Source organism: Trachypithecus francoisi, unplaced genomic scaffold, assembly GCF_009764315.1.
Source record: "Trachypithecus francoisi isolate TF-2019V2 unplaced genomic scaffold, Tfra_2.0 Lachesis_group8, whole genome shotgun sequence".
Lineage (NCBI taxonomy): Eukaryota > Metazoa > Chordata > Mammalia > Primates > Cercopithecidae > Trachypithecus > Trachypithecus francoisi.
Window position 1 is genome coordinate 73,629,786 of NW_022681473.1, and position 21,776 is coordinate 73,651,561.

The window sequence follows — 21,776 nt, forward strand, 5'->3', positions numbered from 1 at the left end:
GCCAGTTATATCTTATATATCATGAAAGTATTGAAGAAGTAGGTAAGGGAAGTAGTTTAAGGAATGATGCTCAGTTCTTGGATGACAGAACAAGGTCCTGATGAGGGACCTTACACTGTCTCTCCCATACTCAACATCCTTCCACAGAACTAATGAGTGGCCAGAGACCTTCATATGTGAGAGGACCGCAATGACACATACGACAAGGCCATTCATGCCATTCATGCAAACTGCCAGACACCTTACTAAAGTCAACAGACGGTATGATGTTATTTAGGTAAAGTATGTGTGTGTGTTTGTGTGTTTGTGTGTGTGTGTGTGTATGTGAGAGAGAGAGAGAGAGAGAGAGAGATTATCCCATTTTTTGAAGGGTTGGAATGGTGGCTGACAAATATAAGGTCAATTATAAGATTTTATTTATAAATCACAGCCATAAAACGAAAACACATTTTTCTAAATGTACAATGAAAACCACAAACTAAGTGCTTTGTTTAGTTATGAACTATGAACCATAATATCAGCCATAAGTACTGGCTCCTTATGTAACCCTCCATTTTTGTTTTCGTGATTAGTAAAATTAAAATATAGGCAGGAACGCTCACAATGGATTTGCCCTCGCATACTAAGGAGGAAGCTTGACATAGTAGAAGGAGACAGTCAATAAATATTTGAATAAATTAAAGCAAATAGGGAAAGACAGGAAGAGGAAAGGAAAATTAGAAGGGAGGGAGAAAGTGGCAATGGAATGGAAGAATGAAAAGAGCGAGGGAAGGGATATGGTAGGTGTAATGGGCATTAAAATGGAATATTTAAATCCCAGCTCTGACTCTCTGTAGTTAGGTAAACTTTGACTAGCTTGACGTTTATCTTCATTTGAACACGGGGCAGTACCTTTCAGAGTGATTGTGAGAAGAATAAATAATAGTTATGCAAGATAAATTAGAGGTCCCTTGAACAATGTAGTGCCTATAGTCACCAATACTGCCTGCTTAAACATTTGATAAGAGGGTAGATCTTATGTTAATTGTTCTTATCACAAAAGGAAAACAATAATAAAAATAGAAGAGAACAGGAGAAAACTTTTGGAGTGATGGATGTGTTATGGCATAGATTGTGTGATGGTTTCATATGTGCATACACATCTCCAAATTCGTCATTAAGTTTGTACAACTTTTTCTATGTCAATCTCATCTCAATAAAGTAGCCTTGAAAATTACTTACAAAATAATGCCCTTTGCACCAATGTGGATGCCACTGGAGGCTATTATCCTAAGCAAATTAACATAGGAACAGAAAGCCAAATACCACACGTTCTTACTTATAAGTGGGAGCTAAACATTGGATACTCATGGACATAAAGTTAGCAACAATAGATACTGGGGACTCCTAGAGTGGGGAGGGAAGGAAAAGGGAAATGATTGAAAAACTACTGGGTACTAGGCTCACTATCTGGGTAATGGGATCAATTGTACGCCAACCTCAGCATCACGTGATATGCCCATATAAGAAACATTAATAAAATTAAAATTAATAAAAAAGCAAAAAAAAAAGATGCTTAATATATTGTTGCTGATAATTCTTGAATTTAGTTGAGTGGTGCCGCTGCTACAACTCCGTACCATCAGCAAACTCTATATAGCATTATCTTATGCATTTTTTTTTTTTACATTTGCACCAAACTATACACATTATAAATGTACAGTGTTTAGAGTATGATTATGAGTTTGGGGGAAAAGTCTGTTTTTTAAAATAAAAGAAGTAATACATCATTTTTAAAAAGGCATGCTTCTCAACATTCTGTTGGATGCAAATGTGTCTCAGAACATCAAGAAGAAAATATTAGCACCTTCACCTTTATTTGAGGGAAGTAAGTGCAACAAGCATCAAGCACCTGAACACCATTTAAACTGTGACATGTAGACCACGCGTGACGGCTCATGCCTGTAATCCCAGCACTTTGGGAGGCTGAGGTGGGTAGATCACCTGAGGTCAGGAGTTTGAGACCACTCTGGCCAACATAGTGAACCCCCATCTCTACTGAAAATATAAAAACTAGCCAGGCACAGTGGTGCATGCCTGTGATGCCAGCTACTTGGGAGGCTGAGGCAGGAGAATCACTTGAACCTGGGAGGCAGAGGTTGCAGTGAGCTGAGATTGCACCACTGCACTCCAGCCTGGGCAATAGAATGAGCAAGACTCTGTCTCAAAGGAAACAAAAACAAAAACAAACAAAACTGTGACATGCACCAGAAGTCATGATGCTCTCATCCATTTTCCTTTGTAATTAAGGTGCTTTTGGTATCATAATTGAAAGTTAAGGCTTTTTCATTGATGGCATCAGATATGGAGGGAATAAAGATTAAAGAAACATACTCACCGATAGGATCTGGTCTCCTCTCTGGAGCTCCCCACTTAGGTCTGCTGGTCCACCAGCCAGAATGAAGGATACAAAAATACCTTCTCCATCTTCCCCACCGACAATGTTGAAGCCCAGGCCAGTGGAGCCTTTGTGCAGGACCACCTTGCGAGGCTCTCTGCAGAAAGAGAACACAGCTCAGAGGCTGATCCATTTAAGATTTAGGTTGCTTTTACTTTCATATGATATCAGCGATGCACTACCTATAAAATTGTTTCTCAAACTAAGATAACATTTGCACATCAAGAAAGAGGCTAATGTCAGGACAGATATTTGAGTTCCCCACTGTAACAACCACCAAAATACTATGCAAAAATCATTCCTTCATTCTAAAAAAATTTCTTAAACTACCTTTACTTCTACTTTTCTTTTATCTAAAACATCTGTTTTTGTATTGAGCAACACAGTAATACTCAGTATGACGGATGTACACAAAAGGAGGGAGGGATTTTTGGGAACAAGAGACTAGGTTGAATTCCCAGATCAGGAAAGATCTTATGTGCCAGGTTGTAGGTTTGTTGTTTGTTTGATTGTTAATTAAAATTTACTGTGTAGGCCATGGGGACTCATTGGAAGATTCTGAGACATTAAGAATACTTAAATTCATTTTAGGAAAATTAACAGATGGTCCTATGGAGGGCTGACGGAGAGGAAAGCATAGATATGATGGGAGGTGGGAAAACCATTTAGGATGTTGTCTAGTAATCCAGCTGCGAGGAAGTCACAGCCTGAACAAGGGTGACAGCAATGAGAATTTTAAAAAGGGCAACATGAGAGAGGAAATTTGAAGGGAGAAGCAGTAGGTTCAGAGATGACTCAGACACTGGAAAAAGAGGAGAGAGAGCATCTAAGTAACTAGCAAAAGGAGAGATGAGTGGAATCCAGGGTCATGAGAATGTGTATGATTTTGACATACTCAGTTCCAGAAAATAGTGGGATATCCAGGTGGAGATGTTCTGAAGCAGCTGGAGACAAAGAATAGAATTTGGGTCTTCAGAGAGGACTATAAATACAGATTTGAGGATCATCAACAAAAAGGTCAGAGATCAAATCTTGAACCAATAGTTAGCTGAGATTGTGTAGAGGTCAGAATAACACGGAATTATAGAATGTAAAAAGTCTTAAAGGGCATTTAGTTCAATTTTCTATATCAGTAGTTTGAGAAAGTGTTTTGCAAGCCTTAGGTTTACCAAGTTGTCACTTGTATCACCCACTCTCCTCTCTCAAACATCTCAGTTCATCTTCTATTTTCCAGCTCTTAATGATGTAAGAACGAGAAAGAGCCATCCAATATATTTTATACTAATGACTACACAAATAATTTGTTACTTGCTATCACATTTCCATGCATAAAATGATGCATTATGTATATATGCCTTATTATGAGGAAGAGTGTAAAGTGCACATCATAACTTGAACTGTAAGTAATAAATTATGTAACAATGCATTAAGTCAGAGGTAAAGTGACATATAGTTAACTCATTTCATTCTACAAATACTTTGTCAACACTTACTGTGCCAGGAGGGTGTTTCAGGTGCTCAGAATGTTTGCAAGCAAAACAAATATCCCTGTACTTGTAGGCTTACAATCTAATGAAGGTAGACTAATAAATGATAGATGCAATAAATAAATCAATTATATAGTATGTTATAAGGCAATAAGTATTTTGGAGAGAAAAAAGGCAGAACAGCGTAGGAGGGATAGGTTGTGGCGAGGAGGGCCTGGACAGGATGCATTGAGAAGGTGACATTTTAGAAAAAATTGAAGAGGTGAGGAAACTGGTCATGTCACTATAAAAAGAAAGAATATTCTGGCCAGAGGAAAGGAATAGACAAACAGAGATCCTAATATGGAAGGGTGCCTGGTATTGTCCAAGAACTAGGAGGCCATTGTGGCTAAACTGAGTAAATGAGGAAAGGAGAATGGTAAACAATGAAGTTACTGTATTAGTTTTCTATTGCTGAGTAACAAGTGACCACAGATCTAGCAGGTTAAAACCACACGCATTATTCTCTTTCAGTTATGTAGGTCAGAAGTCTGGGTGGACTTGACTGTGTTGTCTACCTATGCGGAAGTCAAGGTGCCAGCCAGGCTGAGCTTCATTGCAAATTTCTGTGGAAAAACCTGCTTCCAGATGTATGTAGGTTGCTGGCAGAATTCAGTTTCTTGTGGTTGTAGGATTGTATTAGTCAGGGTTCTTCAGAGAAAGTCAACATGAGATTGCACACACACGCACACACATACATACATCTATATTATATACACATACATAATAAGGAATTGACTTATATACTTATGGAGCCTGATAAGGCCTCAAGATTTGTGGCTGCCAAATTGGAGACCCAGGAGAACCAGTGATATATATTAAGTAGTTGCAGGCTGAAGCTAAGCCTGAAGGCAGATGAAGACTGATGTCCCAGCTTGAAGATAGCCAGGAAGAAGAAGCAAATTCACCCTCTCATTGCTTTCTTATTCTATTCAGGCCTTCAGTGGATTAGATGAGGATCACACACTTTGGGGAAAACAATCTGCCTTACCCAGTCTGTTGATTTGCATGTTCATCTCATCCAGAAACACCCTCACAGACATACCGAGGCAAATGTTTAACCAAATAGCTGGACACTCAGTGACACAGTCAAGGTGACACACGAAATTAACCATCATAAGGAATAAGGTACCCATTTCCTTGCTGGCCATCAACTGGGGCCTCTCTCAGCTCCTATAAGCCATCCACATTCCTCATCCCATGGCTCTATCTTCAAGCAAGTAATGGCACATTGGCACATTGAATCTTCTTAAGATTTGGAAGCTCTGACTTCCTCTTCTCCAGCTAGCTGAATAACTCTTTGCTTTTTAGGGGTTTATGTGATTAGGCCAGGCCTATCCAGATAATGTTCCTATCTTAGCTGATTAGTAACCTTAATTACATTTGCAAAATCCCTTTTCTTCTTTTTTCTTTTTTTTTTTTTTTTTGAGACGGAGTCTCACCCTGTCACCCAGGCTGGAGTGCAGTGGCACAATCTCGGCTCACTGCAAGCTCCGCCTCCCGGGTTCACACCATTCTCCTGCCTCAGTCTCCCAAGTAGCTGGGACTACAGGCGCCAGCCACCACACGTGGCTAATTTTTTTTTTTTTTTTTTTTTAGTAGAGATGGGGTTTTACCGTGTTAGCCAGGATGGTCTCAATCTCCTGACCTCGTGATCTGCCTGCCTCGTCCTCCCAAAGTGCTGGGATTACAGGCTTGAACCACCGCGCCCGGCCGCATAATCCCTTTTTCTTTTTTTTTTTGAGACGGAGTCTCGCTCTGTCGCCCAGGCTGGAGTGCAGTGGCCGGATATCAGCTCACTGCAAGCTCCGCCTCCTGGGTTTACACCATTCTCCCACCTCAGCCTCCTGAGTAGCTGGGACTACAGGCGCCCGCCACCTCGCCCGGCTAGTTTTTTGTATTTTTTAGTAGAGACGGGGTTTCACCGTGTTAGCCAGGATGGTCTCCATCTCCTGACCTTGTGATCCGCCCGTCTCGGCCTCCCAAAGTGCTGGGATTACAGGCTTGAGCCACCGCGCCCGGCCCCCCTTTTTCTTATATAAGAACTTAATTGTGGGAATAACACTAGGAGGTAGATACCACGAGTCCCTCTTAGAACTTTGCCTACCACTCTCAGAGAGACCATAGTACATTAATCCTGTAGGGCCCTGTAGATCATTTTAAAAGCTTTGACTTTTACTCTGAGAGAAATGGGAAGCCTGTGAGAAAAATGACTTGACCTGACTTACATTTGTAAATGATTCCTTTGATGTAAAACAGACTCCTCTTGCAGCTGGGTGGGCATGGGAGTTCAGCTCCCCCTTGATCACAGAAACAGCAGGGAGGGAAACACAGAGCATTCCCCTCATTCTACCTCATTGCCACTAGGTGGGAGTAGAAGTTCAGCTCCCCGCTTGGATCCACTAACACCAATCCGGCAGAGAAGATGGGGTGCTGACTAGCACTGCCTTGAACCACCTTATTCTGCCTCCTTACCTCTGCATGAGGGTAGAAGTTTAGCTCCACACAGGGCCCTGCTGATGTTACCCTAGTAGGCAGAGTGGTTTTCCAACTAGTACTGATTTCCTCTTTCTCCTTCTACTTCATTGCCACTGTGCAGGGGTAGAAGTTAAGCTTCTTGCTGGTCCCCATCAATATTAGGAGTAGGGGAATGGAATGCCAGCTAATGCCACCTCATTCCAGCCTGTTGCTGCTGGATAAGGGCACAAGTTCAGCTCCCCACTAGAAAGTGGAGAATCGACTAGCACCACCTCATACCCCCTTGTTCTGCCTATTTGATGCCCAGATGGGGATGGAAATTCAGTTCTTGATCTGTCTACCAACAATAGCCTAGTGGAGGAAGTGGAAGGCCATCTTAGAGTTGCCTCTCCTGGCTGCCCCTGGTAGAGCCAGAAATCTAGCTCTCTACACAGCACTACTGACACTGCAGGGTTGAGGGGACAGTTTTTTTCTTTGGTGTTTGGCTAGAGTAGGTCAGTATTATCAAAAGTTTTCCTGTTCTGTTAGTCTACCTGTTTTTTCCAGTCATTATCTATAGGGAGCAGGTTTCACTTGGGGCTGTTTTTGTCTGTACTTATTGGCAGTTCCAGGCTGCAGTTTCTCCAGTGCACCATCCAAATACATAGCAAACAAAAGAAAAAAAGAAGAAAGAAACAGTCCTGGGAACTCACTACAGTATCCTTCCTTTCCTAGACAGGCTGTTGCCTCCCTTCCAACTCTAAAGTCTTCCTACATTAGTGTTTTTCTACTCAAGGTTTTTTGTTTTGCTTTGCTTTTTAAATAAGAGGGTGGATTAGAGAGAAATGGGGAAACATTTTAAAGGTAGAGGCCAACAGAATTTTGATGAAAAGGTTATTGACAAAATCTTCCCCTTGCTCGAGAATAAACATATGTATAGACATTCTTCGTGGATCCAACAACACTGGAGCTCTACATAGTACATATAGATGGAGGGAAGAGAGTGATTAGGACTCTGACATTTGTCCCTGTGCTAGATATTGTGCTTGATGCTTTACGTGAATCATTTGATTTATTCCTCAAAAAAATGAAAGGTATACTGATTTTGCAACTACTTTGAAACAGACACAGAAAGCAAAATAGATTGATGATTGGATAGATGGGCACGCATGTGATAAAGCAAGTAAAGGAAAATGTTAATAGTAGAATCTAGGTGGCAAGTACATGGATGTTCATTGTAAAATTTTTAAACTTTTCCTTATGTTTGAAAAATGTTTATAATAAAATTGTGAGTAAAAGAAATAACCTGAAGAAGAAATCATTAGGGCAAATTTTCAGATTAGTGAAATGAGACTACTTGCCTAAGCTTTTAACTGAGTTTAGTAAATATCAAAGGCAGGATTAAGGACATAGATTTTGTGTCTCACAATCCCAAAATCTAGAATATGGTATATACCAGAGATTGCAAACCAGCAAGTCAAAGGCTGAATTTGACTTACAGTATTTACAAATGTTTGAATTAGTTGCCCAAGTTTAAAATTAGGAAAATTTGCATAAAATATGAATTTGTGGCTTCACGTGAAAAAAGTCTGACATTCCATCAACACTAGCTCCCAGTTTTGTTGTGAGGTAACACTTGGTTTAGAGAATGGGCTTCTTCAGAATGGTCATTCGTTCACCAGTTTGCCACAGTCCTAACCTCTTTCTCATGTTCCCAGACAAAAAAAAAAGCTGGCATTGTACCACATTTGCACTTCTTATAAAATTAAAAATATTTCTTGTACTCATACTCCTATCAAAAATGGGAAAATGAAAGATTTATGGAGGGAATCATATTTTAATAAAAATGGGAGAGAGTAAGATTCCTATGGAAGTAAAGATTATCCTTACATGTTTAATACTCAATGTGACTGTATGCAGGAATAAGACAGCTTTCAAAGGTCATTATGAAATATCATTGCCCATCACCCATTTATGTTACCCATCTGGGGGCATTTTGTTAGTGACCCTTGCACTTTGGTATACTGCTTCCTGTCTATAAAAACAGAAAACATATAATGTTTGCATGACAGTAGATTTTATTTATCTGGACCCCATTTATTTCAAACTATCAGAACAAATCTTTTAAACCAAATTATCTGGAATTTTTGCAACTCAGAAGATTTAAATGCCTTTTTTTAAAAAAGAATTTTATATTATAGTTAATTATGATACTTATTTTAATAGTGAAGAGAAATGACAAAAAATAAATTTGAAAAATGGAATGTAACTAATGTCCTAAGCACAACTTCAAAGGATTTATTTTTTCTAATTTAAATTTCTTATACTAACAACCTATTACAGCAATCTGTAGATTTTAAAGCATTTTCACATATATTTTTCCTGTTAGAGGATCAAAGCCCTTTAAAGTATTACAAGTCCTATTTTGTCGATGCTTAGGTAAATCAGCTTGTCTACATTCACACAGCCAGAAGCATCAGAGCTAGTCTCTTTGCTATAAGTTAAGTGTTTCATCCATTCGATGGAGAGGGAACTTAAACAATGAAAAGTTTGAAAGACTAAGCTAAAATTCAAGTATATTTAAAGTATAGTAGTATATATTAACGTATATATAAGCCAGAGGAGGATTCTTAATTTAAAAAAGGGATTACAATATATTTATTATATTACAGAATATAGTTTCCAAAAGCATTGACACTCAAAGATTCACTTTAACTGCCCTTAGCTCTTATCATTTGAACCACATGGTTCAATACCTCATTCCGCGCTGCCTTGCACTCTTCTCTCTCTGAATGTCATGGTATCTACTCCAACCCCTTCATCTCCTCTAATTCAGGTTTTGACGTTTAGGATAACCTCCCCAACTTGAAGTCTCCTTGATCCTAGTTTCAATCTTCCAAATACATTCTCCTCCCTAAAATACAAATCAGATCATCTTACTACCCTGCTTAAATGTCTCCAGCCACCCTAGCTTCCAACCACATCAAACTCCCTGTGCTTCCCTGAGTTTGACCTGTTGCTTCATACCTCTACGATTTGGCTCAGGCCACCTTAAAACTCAGTTCAATCATCACTTCTCTGAATCCCCAGGTACATATGATGACTTGTTCCTTGGGTCCACACTGTGTCTTCCACACATGCCTCTATTGCAGCATGTTTTACAGTGTGTCCTAATTGCTCGTACATTCTTCTCAAGAAAATGTGAACTCCTAGAACCCAGGCACCAGCATTTCCCCAGTAATAGTAAGATGCCCAGCAGGTAGCAGAAACTCAGAAAATAGGTATTAAATGCATGAATAAAATCCCACAGTGATTTAGGTCTCCATTTCATATTATAACTAATTATGTGAATGTCTTTCCCTCTTCCTAGATTTTAACCAGGGATGTCGAAATCTAAATTCCACAGATACAGATCACAAAACACAAATGGGCAAAGCAGGATGAGAAGGAAACATAGCAAACTGGAAGACACATTTCATCTAAAGGGGGGCTGCTGCTGTTCAACTCTGGACAATTACTCCAAGCAGGAATGTCAAGTAATCTTGATAGATTCTCTAATTTTTAAAGATAAGCCAAGAATCTAGATATTTATATAAATTTCCCAGAATTCAAAGATGAGAAAGGTTAAAAAAGGTAAAAGCACGGTGCATGTCAAACTAAACATGTTTGTTATGGATCCAGGTATGAACTGCCAGTGTGAGACTGCCTTGTTAGAAGTTTGATGGTGCATTTGACATCGGCTTCATGTTTTTCACTTGCATTGTGCTCAGAATGGTACTTGACTCATGGTCATTTAATATTCCACATTTAGCCCATCTCTTTTCTTCAGTTTTCAATTTCTCCCATTCTGTAATACCCTTTTATCTTACTGTTCCTCTTTTGTCTTTTTTTCCTTTTATATTATACCTGCCCAAGACCCATCATCTTCATGAACCATTGTGAAACATTTTGAGGCACAGCTGCTTTTGCATGTATACTGCCGAGGCTAATGACTCTGGGTCTGATTAATGCAATGGCCCACATTTCTATGAATTGTTTTGTGTGTGACAGTATTGTGGCCCCCAATGAGATCATAATATCCTGGAGGTGAGGTATCATAGTTTACATTTCTAGGTATCCCTAATACACATAGAAGAGTGTTCAGTCAACACTTGATGATTGAATAAACAAACACAATTTATAAATAACTCAAACACTTTTTATACTGAAATGATTTGGGGACTTTGATTTTCTATGTTATTCATCATCCAGAATTCATATTGCCAAGGGCTCTATTACTAATCATTATTATACATCATTATATACTGACAGTGGAACAAAATTCTATCTCTCATTTCTCATTCTGAAATTAGCTCAGGGATTGTAATCTTATGAAAATTTTCCCTGATACCCTCCTTAATCTGTCTACTCTAGGCTGAGTTAGGTGCCTCCCCTAGCAATCTTTTCATGTATCTATCATAATGCTTATTCCACTGGATTGGTTTATTTGACTCCCTTTCCAGCTAGAGTGAGCAACTTCAGGGCAGGGACTTATACAAAACAGATGTGTGTTGGCATTTGCTTTTTGTCTCCAGTACCTGGTACATAATAGGTGCTCACTGTCAGCTAATTTCATATTATATTTTAAATATGGAATGTACAGAAGACAGAATTTGGTCACTCACAATATCAGCATTTTAAAAAACAAAGTTAGATAGCCACTTAAAAATATATATCTTATATATATCCATCCAACTTCCAATAGACAATCATCTATGGAGTACCTATGCTGTGTTAGGCACTGTGAATACAAAGTTTAAAGAGCCTAGGGTAGGAGGAGCCACATGTAAACAAACGCTTATAGAAGCCTAGGAAGTGGACAAGTGCAATGACAGAAACATGTGAGCAACAAGCTAAAGTATCCAAGAGTAAGGAGTGGCCAGCCTTCTTCTTAAAAGGTATTATTCTTTAATCATCATCACTTAGATGAAATGTGCTATACTCACTTACGCAGTTTTTATTTTTCTCTTAATGTGATGTAAAACGTCTTTATAATTATAAAACCTTTGGATGCTAAATGAATGGAGAAATGTCAGCCTGACCTGCTCCAAGCTGTGATAGATCATCAGCAGCATAATCTTGTTTAGCTGGAGTCTCAGACGGTGCTCTAAACTAGTCAGGATGTTTTCAGGTGCTGTGGGCTGTCTTTCTCTCTTTACACCAGATAGTTTAAGAGGGTTCATGATTCAAAAAGGAAAATTAAGGTAGGGCATGGTGGCTCACGCCTGTAATACCAGCACTTTGGGAGGCCGAGGCGGGCATATCATGAGGTCAAGAGATTGAGACCATCCTGGCCAACATGGTGAAACCCCATCTCTACTAAAAATACGAAAATTAACTGGGTGTGGTAGAGTGTGCCTGTAGTAGTCCTAGCTACTCAGGAGGCTGTGACAGGAGAATCACGTGAACCTAGGAGGCAGAAGTTGCAGTGAGCTGAGATTGTGCCACTGTACTCCAGCCTAGTGACAAAGTGAGACTCTGTCTCAAAAAAAAAAAAAAAAAAAGGAAAATTACTACTTAAACTGAAGGCTTTCTCATGGCCATTCATGGGCTATTCCTTGAACTCTAAGCATCTGGGGGCTTGGGAAGTTACTCCAGTCAACTCCTACAGCCTCCATGGTGAGAAGCTATATTGGGTAGTGGGAATTAGGGTATAAATATGTTTTCATTAATCTTTCTAAAGAACATACCTAACCATGTTTCTCTCTTGCTCAAAAGCCTTCTAAGGATCTGTATACCTTTTAGGATGAGGTCTAAACTTCTACATAGGCATTCAAAGCTTTGACCTCACCTACCGCTCCACCACCTAACTTCACTGTACCCCCTTGTACTTCATGTTTCAGCCTTACAAAGTTGTCAACCACAGCTTCTCATTCCATGTTATTCCTCCTTGTCTTTGCCCAGGCTGTTTCCTTTGGCTAGAAGGATGCCTGCCTTTCCTGGTATTCTCATCTATCTAAGGAAGTCCTACTTGGCCTTTAAGACTGAGGCCAGGTACCATCTCCTCTCTGCTGTCCCCTCTACCCTCACCTCCAGAAGAATTGACTTTTTTGAAACCACATTGTCCTTTCATTGATCACACCACTATCACTGCCTTTACTGTCCTGAAATTAATTTATTTACCCATCCATCTATACTGTGGATCTGTATGATCCTGAAAGACAAAGGACATTTAGGTCCTTGTTTTGTGTAATTTTGGGAACTGGTACAGACTGAGTATATAAGAGATATACAAACAAAAATATTGTTTCATGAAAGAAAAAAAAAAAAGTGAGAGGTTGGGAAAAACGATACTGAGTTCTAGTTCTAGCTCTCTTGGGATCTGTGGGAAGCCAGGATTGTCCCTTACAGGTCGGGTTCCTTGCTTGGGTAATGGAGGGAATAATGTTTGTCTCATGGGGAAGTGTTGAAATTCCGATAAGACAATGAACTAAAGGCATCTAGAAAACTAATAAATTTTAAAGAAACTTAAATATTGAGATGCTATTTCCAGTAATTTGGCAGATTAGATATTCTGAAAACCCCTTTCATTACAAAGCAGCTAAAAATTCTGTATAAAATAGTTATAAAATACTTTTAAATGCTTGGCTAAGCTTGCAAGTAAAAGAAATCTTCAGAGGCTGAAAATGAAGCAGAAATGCAAGCTCAGAAGAAAGCAAGTACTGAGAATAGCAGCAGACTGAAGAGTGATGAGCTAGTGTGTTAGTGTCTAGATTTGCTGGCTGCATGAATAGGAGTGTGTGAGTGCAGTGGTGGGATTAGATCAGAGACACCTGAGCAAAATTAGGACCCTGTGAGGCTACACCCCAAACAAAAGGATAAAGCACAAAAATATTAGCACCTCAACAATGTCCAGGATACATATCTACCCTGATTTTGGCTCACAGCAATAAAAAAAGGGCCTGGGGGCCAGGCGTGGTGGCTCACGCCTGTAGTAATCCCAGTACTTTGGGAGGCCGAAGTGGGTGGATCACTAGGGGCCAGAAGTTGGAGACCAGCCTGGCTAACATGGTGAAACTCCATCTCTACTAAAAAAAAAAAAAAAAAAAAAAATTAGCTGGGCACAGTGGTGCATGCCTGTAATCCCAGCTACTTGGGTGGCTGAGGCATGAGAATTGCTTGAACCTGGGAGGCGGAAGTTGCCGTAAACCAAGATAGCATCACTGCACTTTAGCCTGGGCAACAGAGTGAGAGTCTGTCTCAAAAAAAAAAAAAAGAAAAGAAAATTAAAAAAAGGGGGCCTGGGGAACTACTTGAGGCGTGTTTGAATGTGGAAGAAGTTACACTTGCAAACAGAATTAATAAAACTGAATACATTGGGAGAATAAAGGAGGGAGAGTTCACCTGAGTGGTAAAAGAAAGATCTTGGCAATAGGTCTCCAGTACTGTGAGATCGAGGTGCTCTCCAGCTCCAGCTGCAGGTGGCTACCTTAAATGCGCTGTCCTGGTGGTAGGGGTAACATATGAGATGGGCTCATCTGGCCATCCTAGCTCTATGACAGTAGTCATTAGGGTCACTTGGGTAGCTAATTTCCCTCTCAGAGTCCAGGCTCACCAAGCCTCCGGCTCATTAAAATATAAGTTCTCCTAGTGTTTTTCCTATTGGGAGCAATGTGCTACTTAGCACATTCTGGTATCTTGAGTAGTTACATTTTGCATTGTATATTAAAAACATGGTATCACAACATATAAGCTTGATTACTCCTGGATACACTGACAAAAATTGAGTTTCAGAGACTGTAAATGGAAGGCCCAGATCTAGTACCACGACAACCCAAAAAGGATCTGTTACCCTTGGAAATCATATGGGAAGTCTACAGCTAGTCTTCCGGAATCCTTTTTCCTTCATTCCTCTGTAAATGCAGTTGTGTTCATGTGAACAATATTATTAAAAGAGGAGATCCTTGAGGAGATCTAAAAGACTTTTTTAGTAGAATGAGAAGACATGTATTAGTAAAATTGTGAAGAGAGGAGCATACCAAAGGTGGTCACATGGAAGACAACAGAAGGCTTCAAAGCTGCTGGTTGATTACAACCTTCTTATATCTAAATGAATTAGCTCCTCAAAAGGATGCAGTATAATGTGTGCCTCATATTTAAATAGTTAATTTGGTCTGTTAGCCAAATAATCAGTCAAACAGATTATTGGGCATCATACAGATACACAAAGATAGGGGGTTTTGTTGAACTGCTATTTGAAGACATATTATTAAAATAATAGAAAGAAATCTGTCATCATCAGGGGGATCTATGCATTAAATATGCAATATAGACCAGATTGACTTCAGCAAAATAATAACCACACTGATACAGAGTATATGCTGAATATCCTGTGGTTGGTACTGTGTGGGATAAAACAACCCCACTAGCGGAGGATGGTATGGGGTACTGTGATATTGGGAAAGACAATGGGCATTGGAGCTAGATAGATCTAGGCTTGAATCATAATCCTATCAATAAATATTTGAGTAACCTTGGTGTAGTTTCTTGATGTTTCGCTTTTTTAGCTATTAATTGTGAAAAATAATATCTATTTTCTGGCATTGTGAAAGAAATGAAATAACATAAAAATACTAGAATCACACAGCAAGTTCTCAGTAAATGCTAACTCATTTCCTTTCCCTATAGAAAGTTATGACCTTTGAAAGGTAAATAGTCACAAATAAAGTAATAAATCAATATTGTAAAGCCACATGTTAAGTACCAAGTGAGTATTGTGGATGAAAGATCTCTGTGTTAAAGAATAGATATTAAGTCATATAGAATGTACAATCTGAACTAGACCTTGACAGATGGGTAGAAATTAGGAAAGTGGAAAGGAAAGTAGAGGGTATTTCAGTACATAGCATGAACCTAGGGTCAGAGCAGAGATATGCAAGATGTATTTGGAGAACAGGGAGTATCCCAGTTTGAATAATGTGCAGGATTGGCCTCAAGGAAAAGTAGAAGACTGAGGCAGACTGGGAAGGAACATGGATGTCAACCTAAGGAAGTCAGACTTATACTTGGATAATGTGAAGGCATTGAATGTTTGTGCACCCAGGGGAGATTTTGTAATGCAGTAACTTCTATTTGTAAGCCTTAAGTGTTTATGTTACATTGTTCTGTTTCTACAACCCAAGATTGCCTGCAATGAGGTTAATTAATAATTCTAAAGGTCTCTAAAGACACTTCTGCAGCAAAGTGAGGGGCTTTGATTGAGGCTGTAATGGCAGATCTTGGATTTAACTGCTAAGATCTGAGTTCTTTTTTTTTTTTTTTTGAGATGGAGTTTTGCTCTTGTTGCCCAGGCTGGAGTGCAATGGCACGATCTCGGCTCACCGCAACCTCCACCTCCCAGGTTCAAGCGAATCTCCTGCCTCAGCCTCTCTAGTAGCTGGGATTACAGGCATGTGCCACCATGCCCGGCTAATTTTTGTTTTTTTTTTTAGTAGAGACAGGGTTTCTCCATGTTGGTCAGGCTGGTCTTGAACTCCTGACCTCAGGTGATCCGCCCGCCTCAGCCTCCCAAAGTGCTGGGATTACAGGCATGAGCCACCATGCCTGGCTTGTCTGAGTTCTCTCTTCCTTCTCTTCTCTGGAGTAAATCTTAGAATTAGGTACACATCTGAGACTACATATAACATCCTTGGTAAATGGAATCAAACAGATAAATTAAAAATTTTTCTTCTCGCAACATAAATTAACTACAGATCAATTAGTTTGATTTAAAAATATTTGGAGTACTTTCTTATCCACATATCAAATATGATAATCTAATAACCAAGTTTCACCTCAATTTGTTTTTGTCTAAATTTCTTGAGAAAATAAACAAAGAACCAATTTTATGTTGCTCTACATACGTTCTCACTTTTCATAACCATACCTTCTAATCATTATTTTATCTCCAAAGCAAAAAAAAAAAAAAAAAAGGATTACCCCTCTTTTTCTTTTATTTCATAACGTTTTCATTGCCAACTTATTTTAAGTTATATGTACTATCCATAATGACAATAATTTGCTTTTGTTCCCTGTTGCATTTTGAATTTTTAAAGGTAAGTTAATTATAAAAGGAATTTCTTTTGATAATTATAACAGGAATAATTTTAGCAATCTTGTTAAACTAAATAAAAGTAAAAAAGTAAATATCTATTGTATAGAGTTATTTTTCATAGTTGTGTCAGTTGTTCTCAAGCTCTCATGACTGGTGAAATAATGTCTGAAACTATTACGAAGCTGGGGCATTAGCAAAACTAATATTCAAAAATAGGATTAGAGGAAAAAACTCTGCCTATTCTTCCTAAAGGCAAAGTACATTTTATGAATGATTTTTTAAAATGTCTTTTGAGTTGGAACATTATGGTATTATGAAACTCCAATTAATTATCAAATGTTCAAACCCTCTACAATTAGTGTGATATGGGGAAAATGGCTTAAATTAAAGTGAAATAATTGGGTTCAAGTATTTCATGTTTTCTCTTAACTCTGATATGGATACATCCATATAATTGTAGAAAAAAACTTTAGACTGAGGCCTATTTTCTAGTCCTGACTCCAATATTAACCCCTGAGTGTCCTTGAAAACAGCCTCTCTGAACTAGTTTCCATATTGTATAACTAGAGGAGGGGTGAGAAAGGCAAACCAGAATCACCACGATCCCTTCCAGCTCCAGCATTACACATGCTTGCTTAATGAAAATCAGAAGTGGGGCATTCCCATTTCTAAAACCACAATTCCACTTGATGATTTAATAAATATTTAGTACTCACCTTCAAGAAAGTGGAGAGAACAGAAACAGCTCTATTGTTAGGTCCTCTCCAACTTGGCCTCTCTTCAGCTTTTGACATTATAAACGTTCCTCTCTATGTTTCCATAATTGAAATTTTGGGAAATGTTCTATGTATCTGTTTGCCCAATATTGTAGTTACCAGTCATATGTGTTAGTAAGCACTTGAAGTGTGGCTGGTGTGACTGAGACACTGAATTCTCCTCTTTTTCCTTTCCTCTAGCTCTTTCTCGGAGGGCTCCTTTGTCTCTCTAGGTCTCAGTTTAAACTGTGCTCTGTGACCACTCCATCTAAACTAATCCCCCACTCCTTTTTTTCTTTTTTAAAATCACGGCCTCTTGTAAGGATACTTATCTTACAGTAAATTAATTGTGTTTGTTTGTTTGTCGCCCATCTCCCACTATAACGCAATCTCTATGAGAACTACAACCCCCTTGGGCCTCTAGCATCTAGTCTAGTCCCTGGTACAGATTAGGGCCTTGATATTTTTTAAATAAATTAATGAATAGGTGGTCTTATCCTTTTCTAGACTGATAATCCACTAATTCATATCTCTGGCCCGGATCAGTCTTCTCTACTCCACATTTCTATTCAATTCCTCCAGAATGAAATCATTATTTTCTCCCTGAATCTTTTTTTCTCCCTTTTGTTCCTTATCTGGGTTAATGGTGTCTGCCCAATCTTATAAATCAGAAACTTCTGCATTTTCTTCTCTACTGCTCATCTGGTACTTCCAATCATCCAACAAATGCAGTCATCTTTAACTCAGAAATGCCTCTCACATCATATTAGTATTGTTGCCTTAGTTCGGGCCCATGACATCTCTGCCAGGGATTCCTAACTAGGATTCTCCTTACAATATGAAGTAACTATTAATTTGGGCTCCATGGACTTTTTCAATCTCAGCTTTCAATACATTTCTTCTAGCACTATACCTATCAATTATGCATAAATTCCTCTGTGGCCCTCATGGCCAGACTCTCCTGTGCCATTTGTGTGTTCTTCCTCTGTCTGGAATGCCCATCCCCAGATGAGCCAGTTTATCCTTCAACAATTCCACAGGCACATTTAGCCATCTCCTAGGTGGTGTTCCCAGAGCATTTTACTTGGGGCATTATAGTACTATCACTTAAAAATAGATACAGATATATGTATCTCTCCTCCACTCGCTGGGAATTCTTTATGCACAAGAAATATATCTATTCAATTTTCTGAAGAATGATTTAGTTCTGCAGTAATTACTTGGCTTTGGTTCCAGACACACATCTAAGTTTAAAACCGAGATTTGTCATTTATTAGCTACAACAAGACTTTGGTCAATTTACTTCATCTTGTTGAACCTCAGTTTTTTTTTTTTTTGTTTTTTTGTTTTTGAGACAGAGTCTGGCTCTGTTGCCCAGGCTGGAGTGCAGTGGCCAGATCTCAGCTCACTGCAAGCTCCGCCTCCTGGGTTTATGCCATTCTCCTGCCTCAGCCTCCTGAGTAGCTGGGACTACAGGCACCCGCCACCTCGCCCAGCTAGTTTTTTGTATTTTTTAGTAGAGACGGGGTTTCACCGTGTTAGTCAGGATGGTCTCGATCTCCTGACCTCGTGATCTGCCCGTCTCGGCCTCCCAAAGTGCTGGGATTACAGGCTTGAGCCACCGCGCCCGGCCTGAATCTCAGTTTTTATATCACAAAATGAGAATAATGGTGGTACTTACATTGTGGTTTTTGTGAGGATTAAATGGGATAATAAATGCAAATGCCTGGACTATATTAATAAATAACATGTTGGAAGCTCTTAATAGTCATTCAAATATTTATCAAGCACACGCCATTTGCCAAGTATTGTGTTATAGATGAAGATCATTATGACTGACTTGGCCCTCATAGAATTTCAAATCTAGTGGAAGAAATAAGACATAAATATAGAGAGAGAGATATTTGAAACAAAATATAAGTAATAAAAGAGATACATAAAAAGTGCTGTGAGGGCCTGGGATAGAGAGAAATAATTTCTGGATGGAGGGGGGTCTATGGAAGGTTTGCTGAAGGAGATCACACTTAAATTACACAGGAAAACATGGCCAGAATTATTTGCTTTGTGAATTACTTCTCTCAGCATAGCAAGTGCTTTGCAAGGGCAGATGCAGGTTTTATACGGTCTGGAAGTTTTACAATCTGGAGCTCCCTTTTTAAAAAATTTTATTTTATTTTTTAAAAAGCATAAAATATTACACTTGTAACATGAATTTCTTATTTACCCAGAATGCTAGTGCCTGATATCTCAAATGTGCTTACTGTATATGAACTCTCGTTCCCCCGGCCTTTGTGTCTCCAGTACCCAGCAAAGTGTCTAACACAAGGTACAAGAGCTTGAAGAGGTCCATGTAATTGAAGGGCCTAGGGTTTCAAGGTAAATACACTTCTGGTGCTGTGATTGGTGCTGGAAATATAACTATAAATACAACTTAGTTCCTGACTTCATGGGCTCTCATCCTAGGGGGACTGGGAGGGAAGTAAGTAAAAATAACCAATTATAATAACATTCATTCATCCATAACATTTGGGATAAGTTTTTTTTTTTTTTTACCTTGAGACGGAGTCTTGCTTTGTCGCCCAGGCTGGAGTGCAGTGGTACGATCCTGGCTCACTGCAACCTACGCCTCCCAGGTTCAAGCGATTCTCCTGCCTCAGTCTCCCAAGAAGCTGGGATTATAGGCACATGCCACCACTTCCAGCTAATGTTTTGTATTTTTAGTAGAGATGGGGTTTCACCGTATTAATCAGGATGGTCTTGATTTCCTGACCTCATGATCTACCCATCTCTGCCTCCCAAAGTGCTGGGATTACAGGCATGAGCCACTGTGGCCAGCCCGGTGTTTATAGTAGGTAGGAGAGCACTGATAGAGAGATGGGGAGTGGGATAACAATTAATGAATAAAGAAAAATATAAATGAAGGAAGTGAGGGAATATGAGGTGTTTGAAGGAAAGCAAATATTTTCACTGGACTAGAATGTACCATTCTAGAAGGGGTACAGTGGAGACATGAAGGCAGAGGCCAGATCAGGAGGAAGTTCTTAGACAGGGCAAACAGAGATTCAATTCTTAATACTCAGAAGAACAGAGCAGAATATTTGCATATACTTTCTTCATTCATTTAACCAAGGTTTTGCCAGCAGTTACTGGGCTAGACCCTGGCCGAGCCTTGCACATACAAAGCTATACAAGACCTCCCTGTCCCTGTAAAGTTTACACTCTGTGTTATGTGTTGAATTGTGTCTCCAACCCTAAAGAAATTTTGAAGTCCTAACTCCCAATACCCCAGAATGTGACATGTTAGGAAAGGATTATTGTAGATGTCAGATGTTAAGAAGAGGTCACACTGGAGTAGAATGAGTCCCTTATTCAATCTGACTGGTCTCCTTATAAGAAGACAGCCAGGGCTGGGTGGGGCGGCTCACACCTGTAATTGCAGCACTTTGGGAGTCCGAAGAGGGTGAAACACCTGAGGTCAGGAGTTTGAAACCAGCCTGGCCAACATGATGAAACCTCTTCTCTACTAAAAATTAGCTGGGTGTGGTGGCAGACACCTGTAATCCCAGCTACTCAGGAGGCTGAGGCAGGAGAATTGCTTGAACTCAGGGGGCAGAGGTTGCAGTGAGCTGAGATGGAGCCATTGCACTCCAGTTTGAGCAACAAGAGTGAAACTTGGTCTCAAAAGAAAAAAAAAAAAAGGCCGGTTGTGGTGACTCATGCCTGTAATCCTAGCAGTTTGGGAGGTCGAGGCGGGTGGATCACGAGGTCAGGAGCACAAGACCAACCTGATGAAGATGGTAAAACCCCATCTCTACTAAAAAAAACAAAAATTAGCCGGGTGTGGTGGCAGGCGTCTGTAATCCCAGCTACTCAGGAGGCTGAGGCAGAGAATTGCTGGAACCTGGTAGGTGGAGATTGCAGTGAGCTGAGATCATGCCACTGCACTCCAGCCTGGGTGACAGAGCAAGACTCCACCTCAAAAAAAAAAAAAAAAAAAAAAAAGGCATGTGAAGACAGAGATACACCAGGAGAATGCCACAAGAAAATGGAGGCCAATGTTGGAGTGGTGCAGCTGCAAACCAAGCAACACTTGAGGTTGCTGGCAAAACTCCAGAAGCTAGGAAGAGGCAAGGAGAGTCTCCTACAGGTTTCAGAGGGACCGGGTCCTGCTAACACCTTGATCTTGGACTCTAGCCTCCAGAACTGAGAGACAATAAATTTCTGTTGTTTTAAACACTCAGTTTGAGCAGTTTGTTACCTGACACCTTGGAAGCTAATATGCTCTGGTAGGGGCTACCTGAGCCAATGCACAAACCGACATGAACATCACCTGCCTAGGGAGGCAAAAGGAGTCACTGAGGCCGATTGAATCCCTGTGACCTGTCACTTCAGAAAATGGATTTGAAGTAAAACGATAATCATGCTAGTGTAGTTTTGGGAGCTGTTACCAGGGGCCTGGGCAGAAAGCCTTGTATGCAAATGGCAAAGCCTTCCATAACCTCATTAATGGAATTTCAGAAGTTTTCATG

General features: G+C 39.7%; 1 protein-coding gene across 8 annotated transcripts in view; it reads right to left on the bottom strand.

The window, feature by feature from the left end:
- The window catches only part of DLG2 (discs large MAGUK scaffold protein 2), a 1,315,102-nt gene that overhangs the window by 388,983 nt on the left and 904,343 nt on the right, over positions 1-21,776 (bottom strand). For all 8 annotated transcript variants that reach the window (XM_033207409.1, XM_033207408.1, XM_033207419.1 and 5 more), the window contains one exon: positions 2,378-2,534. In XM_033207409.1, coding sequence (XP_033063300.1) covers positions 2,378-2,534 — 157 coding nt within the window. The remainder of the gene's footprint in view (positions 1-2,377; positions 2,535-21,776) is intronic.